This window comes from Anabrus simplex, chromosome 2, assembly GCF_040414725.1.
Source record: "Anabrus simplex isolate iqAnaSimp1 chromosome 2, ASM4041472v1, whole genome shotgun sequence".
NCBI lineage: Eukaryota > Metazoa > Arthropoda > Insecta > Orthoptera > Tettigoniidae > Anabrus > Anabrus simplex.
The window spans coordinates 927,874,128-927,887,898 of NC_090266.1; the positions used below are offsets into that span (position 1 = coordinate 927,874,128).

General features: G+C 40.7%; 1 protein-coding gene across 1 annotated transcript in view; it reads right to left on the minus strand.

The window, feature by feature from the left end:
* ebo (ellipsoid body open) overlaps nucleotides 1-13,771 on the minus strand; it is a 515,097-nt gene that overhangs the window by 26,846 nt on the left and 474,480 nt on the right. The window contains exon 18 of the mRNA XM_067141696.2: nucleotides 8,654-8,884. Coding sequence (XP_066997797.2) covers nucleotides 8,654-8,884 — 231 coding nt within the window. The remainder of the gene's footprint in view (nucleotides 1-8,653; nucleotides 8,885-13,771) is intronic.

Below are 13,771 nucleotides of genomic sequence, written 5' to 3' on the forward strand. Positions count from 1 at the left end.
GCTTGGATGAAGTGGCATCTGTCGCAAATTAGCAGCATAGGTAAGAAGCAGTTGCTGGCGCCTCAAGTGTAAGCGAGCAGGCTAACTATGGGGCTTGTACGAAAGGCTCCCGTCGCCAACCGAACCCCGCTGTGGTGAATGCTGTTTAGCTTCGCAAGAACGCTTGGTCTTGCTGAGCCATATGCTGCACTGCCATAGTCTAGGCGAGATAAAATATGTGCCCTATAGAATCGCAAGAGCACCGTGCGGTCAGCTTCCCAAGAAGTGCTGCTAAGAAACTTCATGATATTAAGCTTCTTAGCACATTGCACTTTCAACTGCCGCACATGTGGCTCCCATGATAATTTACTATCGAAAAGGAGCCCAAGAAATCGGTGTCAACAACTGGCAGAACGACATTTCCTAAATAGAGCTCGGGATGAGGGTGAAGAGTACGTTGACGACAAAAGTGGACAACAGAGGTCATTGCGGCAGAAAACCGAAAGCCATGTTTTAAGGTCCACTGCTCAACCCTCCTAATAGCCTGCTGTAACTGTCGCTCTGCGACTGCCATACTGCACGAGCTATAGTGCAGAGCGAAGTCATCCACATATAGGAACGGTATTACTGCTGGACCAGCAGCAAAAACAATACCGTTTATGGCAATCGCGAACAGAGTGACACTAAGGACCGATCCCTGTGGGACTCCATTTTCTTGAACGTGGTATTGCGAATATGTCCTCCTTACTCGGACACGGAATAGACGGAGGGACAAAAAACTCGCAATAAATACCGGCAAGTGACCTCGGAATCTCCATTGATGCAGGACTGAAAGGATACCATATCGCCATGTGGTGTCGTAGGCCTTGTCCAAGTCAAAGAAAACAGCTACCAAGTGCTCTTTTCGGAGAAACGCATAGAGCTCTCCAGGCGTACCAAGTGGTCAGTGGTGGATCGAGCGGCTCGAAAACCACATTGGTACTTGGACAAGAGTCCTTGTTTCTCCAGACACCACACGAGTCGGCGATTTACCATCCTCTCAAGTAGCTTACACAGGCAGTTTGTAAGACAAATTGGTCTGTAGCTGCCTGCATACTTTAGATCCTTGTCAGGCTTGAGGACAGGAATGACTATGCCCTCTCTCCACTGAGACGGAAAATCACCCTCTATCCAGATTCGGTTGAACACAAGAAGGAGATATAGTAAACTATCATCTCTAAGGTGTTTCAACATCTGGTTATGGATGTTGTCTGGTCCAGGAGACGTGTCCTTGCAAAGCGCTAAGGCGCTGCGGAGTTCCCACTCCGTAAAGGGCATGTTGTAGTCCTCTGAAGCTTGGGTGGCAAAACTAAGGTGATGAAGTTCTGCCTCCCGCTTCAGAGCGAGGAAATCACGATGGTAATTCCCGGAGCCAGATACATCCCCGAAATGACTAGCTAGATGGTCAGCAATCGCGAGAGGGTCAGTGGCGACACTGCCTGCAATGGAAATTCCCGGGACAGCAGATGATTCTTGGATACCCAAAATCCGTCGAAGCTTAATCCACACTTGGGATGATGGAGTATGTGACGTCATAGACAACACATATCTCTCCCATGAAGCCTTCTTACTTTGTCGAATGAGAACTCGGGCCTGAGCGCGGAGTTTCTTAAATATTACCAAGTTGGCCACAGTAGGCTGTCTACGGTAACGCTTATGAGCGTGATGGCATTCTTTGATGGCTGCTACTATTTCATCATTCCACCAAGGAACAAGTTTTCGGCGAGAAGTCCCCGAGAAAAACGGAATGGACTCCTCAGCAGCAGCAAGAATAACTTGGGTGACGTAAGTTATTTCCTCGCCGACGGTCCGCCGGATATCATCGTTAAAGGCAGCTAGTGATGTGTACTTTAGCCAATCAGCATGTTTAAGTATCCATCGAGGGGGAGCCTCAACGGGTTTATGTTTTAACAAAGTAAGAATGATGGGAAAATGGTCACTGTCACAGAGATCATCGTGTGTATGCCACCGAAACAGTGGAACCAACGTTCGGCTGCATAGGCTGACGTCTATGCGAGAATATGTGCCGTAACGTACACTAAAGAGAGTTGGTTCCCCTGTGTTCAAAATACATAAATCCACATCTGTTAGTAGTGCTTCCAGCTCTCTTCCTCGGGGGCAAGGCGTCTCAGAGCCCCATATGGGGTGATGGGCGTAAAATCTCCCAATAAGAGGAAGGGTGGTGGAAGCTGTGCTATAAGATCAGTGACATCATTTATGTTCAGATGCTGGCCTGGTGCAAGATAAACATTACACACTGTTGCTATGACATGCAGTGGAACACGAACAGCGACAGCCTCCAGTGAGGTTCTTAATGGAACCTCTTCGCTGTAGGTATCAGAACGTACAAAAAGGACAACACCACCTGAAGCCCGGTGAGCATAGTACCGTTCTGTCGAGTATAGTCTGAAATTTCTCAAGACCGTATGATGACCAGGTCTGAAGTTGCTCTCCTGAATACAGACTATACTCACTGCGTACTCACTAATGAGTTGACGTAACTCAGCAAGATGCCTGTCATAACCGTTACAATTCCACTGTAACAGTGCCATATTGTGGACTATAAAAGGAGTGTTAGGTTATGAGCGACAAAATGCTCGTAAGCCTAAACACTATCTACTTCTACATCCGTAGATGTAGAGGACAGCGCGACATCCATCCCGTCATCAAAAGATGGCAGGGGTGCCGCCCAGAACTTTGAAGCTTTTCGGGGGCGAGTTGTTCCCCTACGAGGAGTGCGCGCAGGTTTGGGAGCAGGAGTGCCTCCTGGCACAGACTCATACCCCTCAGATGGGGGGCATGACTTCTCCATCGCAGGAGAAGTCCGAGAGCGCTCAGCACGGGCGCTCTTCTTCCCCTTCTTTCTTTCTAGTTTAGACGGGCTGGGAGATGGTTTCCCAGCCCCGGTCGACGATGCCACCTCTGTCGCCTGGGGCACGACTTTCGTCGACCTCCTAGGGGGGGGGGGGGACGACGACGACGACTTAGTCTTCCCCCCATGCTGAGCCGGCTGGGAACTGCCAGCCTGCACAGACTTCTGGGTGGTCGAAGGTGGGGTGGTCCCCCCCCCCCCTACGAGCTTTGACTATTTGCGACGTTGCTGTGAGCAGCAACAGTAGCCTTGGGCGCAGCGGTCTGGACAGGTGTCGAGGTTATAAATGACGAACCTGGAAGACTCTGAGCTATCAAGCTATAGTCGAGTGTACGGGCAGGTGTATTCATAGAATTAAACTTACGGCTCGCTTCCTGGTAGGAAAGACCATCCAGGGTCTTGATCTCCTGGATCTTCTTCTCACTCAGATATGTCGGACAATTCCGATCCTGAGGAGAATGAAAACCGGAGCAGTTAGTGCACTTGTATGGAGTTGTGCACTCCTCCGCGCCGTGAGCTACTCGTCCACATGTACCACATACAGCCTGATTCGAACAGCGAGATACCATATGTCCGAATTGCTGGCATTGATAGCATTGCATAGGAGGCGGGATGTACGGCCTCACATCGCAACGATAAGTTGTTACCTTGACTTTCTCTGGTAACACTGACAACTTGAAAGAGACAATGAAGGCACCAGTGGCAACGTCTTCACCGTTGACGTTGCGCGTAATGCACCGGACGTGTGTCACGTCACGGTTCTTCATGTCTTCCATCAAATCGTCGTCAGTGTTCAAAATAAGATCGCGGTGAAAGATGACTCCGCGAACCAGATTCAAGGACTTATGCTCCTCCACTTTGACGGGGATTTCGCCAAAGTGCTCGCACTTAAGCAACTGATCAGCTTGCAGTGCTGTACGAGTCTTTAGAAGCAAACTACCGTTGCGCATTTTCTTAAGTTCCTCCAGTTCACCATAGACGCCTTCGATGTGCCTACTAAAAAGGATCAACTTCACCAGCTTAAAATCATGCCCATCGGTTCTGGTAGGGACCAGAAACCTAGGGAAGCTGGATCCCATTCCTTCATGCTGCGCATGTTCCCAGGGAGTTGAACCTCTCAGGGAAGCAAAAGTTACAGACTTAGGTGGGGGACCACCTTGAGAGAGCCGACTTCGTTTGGAAGACATGTCCGAAAGCTTCCTCCCCGAATGCCACCCACTCTGATCAGGGGTCTCTGTAGCCAAACCAAGCAGCCAAGGCAGTACCCACCTGGTCATAGCAGTTACTGCCCAGGGTCCGATGTTGAACGATGCCTAATAAGGGATGACTGAGGCAATGAGCACTAAGACTCCCTTCCTCCAGTCACTCGCAATAGCATGTATCCCATAGCGTGTACAGAGCACTAAATATAGAAAGAAAAAAAAAATAATAATAATAATATGTCCTTCTGGCATTCGGCTGTGCGGGGACCTGTATTGTCAGGTGGATACTACTGCCAAGGTACATGGTGCTCCCACCACGCAATGGTCCTGGGTGGACAGTTGCGGGCTTTTGGGCGTAATTGCACACGTAAGAGGCCCATCTCCGGGCAGCACGCACATCAAAATTTTGAAATGGTCTACATCTGACCCTTGGAAAAATAATAAAAAATAAAGAGGGGACCATGGCCACATGACCCTTTAAGTCGCCTTCTACAACAGGCAGGGATTACCTGTGAATGTACTCAACCCCTCCCATCCACAGGAGGTCCAACATATTATACCAAGCCGCAATCCATGTCCGCGCCTAGGTCGCCCCTTTTAGTCGACTCATACGACAGGCAGGGGGTACTGTGGGTATATTCTACATGTGCGTCCCCCACCCGCAGGGGGTAGTGTGTTTGGTCCGCGAGAGGTATTTTATTTCCCTCAAGTCTGCCGGCAAGCCGGTTAGGACCCCCCTATCCGCCACCTGGGACGCGCCACGTCGGAGTATCACCTCTACCCCTGCTACGCCTTCGTAGCAGGTTCGTGGAAGATCATTCTTTATGCAATTTCAGTGAAGTGTTTTAACTTTAATAGTAATGAAAATTTTTTTTTTATTAAGCACAGGGGAGTATTAAGTAATACTAGTTTTAAAATGTGTATGTAAATTTATGTATTTCTGAAGCCTGAGTTTTAAAGAAAAGCATGCCAGGCTGTTGTGCTTATGGATGCAGAAACAGATCCGAAAAGGGATTTAAAATGAAATTTGACAATTGCTTGTTTTCAGCTCTCAAAGTAGCATGTTATAAAGCACACCTAGCAATGAGTAGTGATTTGCACACATTATATTGGTAACAATAATAACAAAATTGGTTAGCAATTTTAAGGAGGCGAAGGCAGTAAATGTCAGATTTCTCAGTTAATATTAGCCATATTGAAAACCTGTATATAACACAAGTTCTTTGCAAACGTAATTTCCAATCTTTTGTGTTTCATGCGATTTTATTATGTAAGGAAAAATAACAGTGATTATCACAATTATACTTTTTAACAAATTTCCAATTAATATCCCCGAAAATATCCGTTTTATCTAAAACCTGTACAGAACAAAAGTTACAGGTACGGCCTGTTCCAATCATTTATGTAAAATTCATTTTCACCGTATGAACTACCATGATGGATATATTCCCGAATTGAAGCTTTCATGGCTATTCATCCCTTACACGACCAAGTTACAAGTGAGTATCAAGTTGGGTTTTCCCATACATCATGATAAATAATTAGCTTTTACGCCCCACTAATTACTTTTACACCCGAGCGAGTGGCTGTGTGGTTTGGGGCACGTAGCTGTCAGCTTGCATTCAGGAGATAATGGGTTTGAATCCTACTGTCGGCAGCCCTGAAGATGGTTTTCCGTGGTTTCCCATTTTCACACCAGGCAAATGCTGGGCTGTACCTTAATTAAGGACTTGGCCGCTTCATTCCCGCTCAGCCCTGCTCTGACCGAACCGGGGCACAGAATTAGTCTCACATCATGGGGATCGACCCACAAGTGCTCGGTAACAGAGTTCTGAATACAAGTACACTGGAACCAGGACAACTGCTTGTTTCCACCAGCAACAAGTAGTATTTCCTCAAACTATATGGTATAGTGATACCAATATAATAATTGCACATTGTGGGGATCAAACAATAGCCATCATTAAACCCTGGGCAATGACAGTTGTTTGTTTCCACCAATAAAGAGTACCAGGTTTTTGTTATTAGATCCACCAGTAGAATGGTACAGTATATTACGTTAACGTAAATACGGTGCTAGGTAGTACCAGAACCTCAATAATCCGAAATCGATAATTCAAAATCCTGCCTAATTCGAAGCAGCTCTCATTCCCAGAAACATGAGGTACGGTTTTATATGTTATTTAAATTATTTAATTCGATATACCCATGGTACAGTAAATTAAACAAGAGGGCCACTGATTAATTGCCCACAAATATAAAATCTCATGGAAATGAAAGTATAACAAAATGTTAGGCGAAATTTCAATTTTGAACTTAACGGAAATAAAACAGATTTATAAACACCAAACATCCAGTCATTCAAATTTCTCTTAGCAATGATTTTTGAATTGGATCTGTGCACATTATTAGTCACATGCACACTATTTTTGTGGGTATCACTGACTGTAAGGTGAAGAGAAATTGAACTGACACAAGTTACGATGGCAACCAGATCATCACCTTCCTTCGATGTGACCACTGAACGTGTTATGCAAGTTTTCCATACCAAAATTGTTACTCCACTTATTTTAGATAGAGTCACAATCAAAGATTGACCAAGAACATTATTAAAATTTCTAGTAAATCATATAAGTATTGAATAAGTAATGTTATGTGCATGCACGTATTCCAAACACTATTTATTTTCTGAAGAGACAGTGAGAAGAGGGAATACTGTCCTGAGATGTGTTCATTAAAATATTATTCTGAGTGATTCTATCTCTAATATTTAAATAAACATTATTAAATACCAACTGCACTAATATTCAGTCCTGCAACTTTGGACACAGAAAGCAAGGAGTAATCACATGTATCACACATCAGATAATTCTTATTATCAAAAAGGTAGATCATACCACTACCTCGCCAATTAAGGCTTTCATGGCCATAGATCAAAAGGAAAGGCATGCCAGTCAGGAAAGGCATTCCAGTCTAAATGATGAGCACAATGTAGGGTTGCCATAATCTGAGGATACAAAACCAGAACAAAACTTACTGTTAGCATAATCAATTGAAGGAAATTCAAAACTGAAGAATAAAGAGCCCTTATGTAGGAGAAATGTGCATTTAATTAATGATACAGAGTTCAGGAAGACTTCATTCTATTTTTCTATAAGAAAGCATATACTTAAAAAATTAGAATATGCATAAAATGTATTTAGTACATGAAGCCCGAGTATCATCAAATAAGCTTTTTTAAACCAATCATATTTCTCAGAAATTTGAACAGATGGAAGGAAACTTGGTCTAATTCTCAATCAGTTCTTAACATTCACTGCAACGTTTTTTTTTTTTTTTTTTTTTTTTTTTTGTTTTTTTTTTTTTTTTTACATTACATTGTATTTGCAGCAGTGTATTAACCGATTTTACTCTTATATTCCTTTCTTTTGTCCACTGAGAAGTCATGGGAGAAAACATTCTCTCTACAAAAGCATTATAATCATGAATGGAGAAATAATATTTCACAATTTTCAGCAACTCTGAATACTGCTCCCCAGAAATACCATTATGAATGCGGGCCACCCATTTCTTATCCTGGTCAAAAAGAAGGCTCTCATTCAATTTACAACTTTTGTTTTCATGTATCCACTTAAATGTTTTTCAACATTTTCCCATGAAGGTACAGCCTTCAGCAATATCTAGTCAGACAAGGGCTTACTCCATTTTATCAAGTAACCAATAATAGTTTGATAGAAATGAGAGACTTCCCCTAGAAATGTAAATGCTGATATTGTGTAAGTTCAGACATTAATTCTTTAAGTTTAGAAACAATGAAAGCCCACTGTTTTCTCTCTTCTCAAATTTGCAGCACATTTTCTAATGCCAGTCTTACTTCATGAACTGATATGTCCTACCTCTCAATAATCTCAATATCATGAGAGGACATCTGCACCAGTCTGAAATGATTTATGCAAAATAGGACCTGGTCAGTCTACTCCCAAAATTTGCCAATTTAGTTTCTTTGGAAGTTTCTTGTACACATTGTTTTATATTTTTCTTGCAACACCCCTAAAGCTAGAATTTGTGTTATCTCCATCAACTGTTTATTACTAAGACCATTCTGTAAAATTATAATGTGAACACACCCAGTGCCACATTCATTTAAATTTATGGGACACCTTCACCAAGAATCAAAATAATGCAAAAGAACAGGTAAAACTTCCAAACAATTATGGATGCTGGAATCAGAATTATGTTATTTCACTATATGTTGAGGATATTACAAGAAACAGTCTATCAAAGGCACACACGCACGCAGCTTAACACAATAACTGGCTCTATTGCTGTTATTTCTTTTAATACTGCTATCACTCAATGATGCCTAAACAACTGATTTGTATTTCTTTGTCAATCAGATGAATTTGGGTTATGTTCAAATAATAACTTTGGTTTCTTTTTAATCTAAAACGACAAGTTGTTAGATAAGTAAACACTTTTATGTACAGTAATTATTTCACAACATAGGCAGTAACAGACCCCACTTAAGATAAATACAGAATCATGATTGAAAACAACATACTTTTTCTAATCTGCAGTTCTCTCGCAGAATATTCCTTTGACCATCATCCAAACCTTCTGATGAAGATAAGAAACGTCTCAGGAAACCATTGTGGAATGAATTGAAGTTCACAGATGCCATATTAAATATGGCAAGATAAATATCATCATCAAGCAGGGAGTGAGTTTTATTGATGAGACAGTTGAGCAAAGCCGTCAGAAAATTGGACCATAGCATTTGAACAAATAATTTCTGAAAAGAAAAAAGGAATAAAGAGTATATTACTGATAGTAAACAAGCAGAACTTACACTAAATACCCTATTCATTCACTAGCATTTTCAATGTGATCTACACTGGGCAGACAAAACACAAAATACCTGATCAACAAACATACTTCAATATTGTAAGCTGTGGTGGGACAGTGAACTGGAACTGGATGTTGTGTGTTGCAAGAAGTTACAGTTTGAAAATGTAAAAGTTTTTTTTTATTTAACATAACTGTAAGATTTTATTTTGTTCGTAATATTTTGAGAAATGAAAAAAGAACTCTGGACTCTGCTGGAATATTTGTTTATGTAGCTGAAATATATGTGTAATAATTTTCTTTCAGGCAATAGTAAAATGTAAATTAAGAAAACTTCAAGATCGGATTGTTAACATTGCAAGAGTGATAAAGTGATTCGTATATCATGATGTAATTTGGTAACATTTAATTTGGAACAGCCTATACCGCACGCGCGATTAGGGATGTTGAAATACTGATGTAATTTATCTAGCGTCTGTAGACAAGAAATGACCATATATGGTTATGCGAATGTATTGGCAAACGAGAATCTAGTGGAAATTGTTTCTTATTGGTTGATTGTAATCGGGCCATATCCGGTCTTCTTGCCGGCTTTGGAAAAATGATGCGTATGCTCGGCGTCAATTTCCATCCGACCGCCCAAGCGAGCGTTCGCGCTCGTGGGCTACTACCCTCGGGAGCTCCATCTTTCCGCGGTAAGTGTTATTTCAGTGTTTTTGTAATGTTATTCTCAATGTTTTCTGGTTTCGTTTCATTTAGTTTAATTCCTTTTGTGTTTCGTTATTTCTTTGCTTAATGTCATTTTAAAAGTTTAATTTAATGTGTCCGAGTTTACCCTAGGTTCCAATTGCCGTAGTTTCAATGCTTTCATCCATTAAATACTTTCGCTTTAAACTGTACCTTTAATGTAGCATCACCTTCGTTGTTAAATCAAAATTTATGTTAAGTTACTTAAGTATGTCTTGTTTCCGTGTCGTGGAACTGTATTTTGTAAAACTTTCTTGTCATTTTTAATATAGTTGAGCTAGAGGGTGTTTCTTGTAAGTCTTTTCTCCCCCATAACGTCATACGTTCCCATGGACCTCATAGATAGGGCTTCCCAGCACGTTCCACTATCCTGTCTTAGTTATCTTTTTTAGGCCTGTAAGTGTTCCCTGTATTTGGTTTATATGAATTCTCCGCCACTGCGTCATATTTCTACCTCCTTAGTCATATTATTAAGTATTATATTATTTACTACAGGTATTATCTTATTATTATTATTATTATTATTATGTTATTTACTATTTCTATTATTATTTTTATTTATGTACGCTTGAAAGAGCGGTTACATTTGGTAGCAGAGCGTGGTTATGTAAGGAGCGAAGACTTACAATGATCATTCTCGGCTAACTTTTCTAAAATTAATTTTAAATCTTTTAAGTTTGAATATAGGTTGTAAGTGTTCCGTGTGTATTTGTAATTCCCGGTTCTTGTTTTCATGATTCTTGCGCGAGTTCATCTCACCACATGTTTTTCGTTCCGCGATGTGCAATCTTGTGTTGCTGTGTTTCACTTGTAATTAACGGTTGGAGGAAATGGTGCGTCACTATTTGTAACAAGTTTCTTTTGGTTTCGTTAATTTTAATTAATTTTCTTGTGTGGAAAGGTTTTGCTTGACCACGTGTTTTGTAGTAAAGTGATATCTTCACATTTCGTGTGCTGTGTTCGCGTTCCTAAAGTCTTCTTTGATAAATTTCAATATGTTTGATTATGTCTAGTTTTCTTCCATTTGTGTTCCGATTGTAACATTTGTGTAATTTCCGGTTGTTTTAAACTACGTCGTGATATCGTGCTGTGTATTGTCTCGATACTGTACTCCCGTGTTTGAATTCATGTTTATCTCTTGAACAGCTGAAGTGTGTTGAAAACAGCTGAGCGTTTGACCCACTGCGAAGTGCACACCCTACATCCTTAAGTTATCTAGTGTCGCGTTCTGCTTTTTTTTCCTTCTAGACCACGTAAATTGTAGTGTGAATTGTCAGAGTGATCATTGTGTTCTGGTTAAATTTTAGCATGGAGTTTCCTTAGTTTTTTTTGCAATTTCTCTTTTGGTAAATTTTCGGCAACAATTTTGAGGTTATGTTGTAAAGTTTTGTATATTTCTTCGAGTGTTTTCCTGTTTGTAAATCTCATGTTTCGGCAAATTATTTTCTAAATTTTGTTTCTTGTCGCCTGGTATGTTATATTTGGTACTATTCTACGTGTGTGATCTTCTAAAGTAATGTTTACATCATGTTGTAGCTCAGTATAAACTTCAAATTTCCGATTATGTTGTGTTATTTTTGGTCTTTTGCTGGATCTGGGTTCGTTTCCAAGTAGGTATGGGACTATTTTGGTGATTGTTTCCCAACTAGCTGCTAAATTCAAAAGTGTCCTAGTTTGTCTTGTGCTTTTCCATCGTGTAAGTGTCTGTTTCCTTGTCACGTATATGTATTTACCTGTGTCTTCCTATACTTCTAGGAATGGTACTACATTTGACTGTGATAGTCTTGTCGGGAGAACTGTGCTCTCCATATTATTAGACCAGCTAGGCTGAGGCTCATTATGGGCAAATTTGATGGGTTACGGATCTGCACTTGTGCTCGTGACATGTTCGAAATCTAGTGTATCTGGTATGAGATTCCTCGTAATCTTTTTCTTGGTATTAGGTGCCTAGATGGAAAATGATGTCCCTTGTTATTGTAGAATGAATACTAGGATGATTTTCTGCAAATGTTCATTTCGGTGTCCTTATGCTGAGCCATAAATTATTGTTAAATTCATAGTAGGTCAAGATTTTCTTTCGGTTATTTTAAATTTGTCACTAGCAAAATTTTGAAGGTATCGTGATTTAGCTAAGCCTTTTAGTTAATTTTCCTGATTGTTTTGTCTTGTTCGATTTTATCAATGTTAAAATTTCTTGCATTACGGGTTCGTGTCTTTTAAATTTATGTACTCAGGTTGTAGATGTATGGGATTCTCTAGACTGAGTACGGTTCTAAATTTGTAGCTGTGCTGTATCTGTCCTACGATTTTTGAATATAATTGTGCCTTGGGTAGGCATGTGTGAGTGTACTGAGACTTAGAGCTTAAGAGTCTCATTGTTGTGTGATAAATTCAAGGGTACTTGAGGTCATGTTCTGATGTTCTGTCCTTTTATTTTGTGGGTACTTCTTGATGTGTCATCGCACAGGTGTGTGTGTGTGTGTGTGTGTGTGTGTGTGTGTGTGTGTGTGTGTGTGTATTTTGTGATGTGTGATGAGTCAGTATTGGGGTCGCTTGTGCCTTTTACCATTCACTGGTTATGCTGATTCAGAGATCGTGGCACTTGTTTTGGTGGTTTGATGTTTGTGTGTATGTCAGAGGACAGATAAGCTTGGTAGTTTTGGGTGTTGTGTGGTTATCTGGTAATCTCTGGTATGAAGGTTGTACTTGTACCTTTTTATTTCTTATATCAGTGAGTTGGATGTCTGCATGTGCACTCTTGCATCGCTTTTGTTTTTCATTTTTGAGTCCCTGTCGGTAATGTGATTTTGATTTGATATTCCTGGCTTAATTGCGCCTTAATTGGACTGGTGTGACACGTAAAACGTAATGTGAGTTTATCTATGCAAAAAATTTATGAGTACATGGCATGGTAATAAATAGTGACTTACTAACCTCAATTCATTGAAGGTGGTTGCAAGCCAACGTAATTTAGTACTTATTTCCTGTTTTTGAGTTCTCTTGCAACATTTTAAATTCTTCCTTTTATTTGGTTGTTTTTCTTAAGATGGGGTAATTAAGAATGCACACGGTAACTTAATTTGGTAGTTATAAGGAATTAGTTGTAAGCAAATTTTAATTAATTGGTGCGTACTATTTTTCGGGTTCTGTATTTAATAATTTAGTTAAGTCACTTTAGTTGTAATGGGAAGGGTTATTTATAATTATGTTAGATTTAATTTAATGTAATGTCTTTTGGGCTAAGATTAGAATTTTATTCATATACTTAGTTAAGGATTTTGTAACGTTTTGGATACTAGGGTAAACTCTGGCAGATTTTCTTTTAATTGTTTAACTTATCCTAAATTCTGAAATAACACTTGCCAAAGGGGGCTGGGGTATCCAAGAACTATAAGAGGGACCTCCCGAAGGAGGCTTGTTATTGTTACTAAAATAAAAACAAAAACCCACCCTCGAAACTCAAGGCTCCTCTTAAAGTCAGCAATAGTTCAGGCCAGTGGCCTAAATTTCTTCAGTTCCAAGTTTCTGCTGCGTTTGTTTATGTTCCAGTGACTGCTATATCGTGGACTCTGTCCAACCTGGGGTGTCTGCTTGGGAGCCTGCAACGCACCTATTGGCCACTAATATCTGAAGGTGGAATTGGAAGGTGGTTTTGATGGCGGCAGTCTGCTGTGCTGCGCCAATTACCTTCGAATGTTTTGGGCCAGTTCACTAAGCTGTTGGGCTGTGCTGAGGCTGTAAGTGAGCTATGGTTGGACTGCAATAGGGATGGAGACGATGGCAATGGCCACGGTCAACGCCTTCGTTTGAAAGCGATACCAACGCTCTACTTGTTTTTGCTTGTATGGACGTTCCTGAAGAGAATGAAGAAAATGGTGTGGTGTGGTGCAAATTGTGGTGTTGAATGAATCTTCTAATCTCCATTAATCCTCCCGTTTAAGTTCATTTAAATTTGTTATTTTTTTATTATTTTATTTTTGTCGAGCGGAGCTCGACTTTGCGAGGAGGAGTATGTAAGCTGTGGTGGGACAGTGAACTGGAACTGGATGTTGTGTGTTGCAAGAAGTTAGAGTTTGAAAATGTAAAA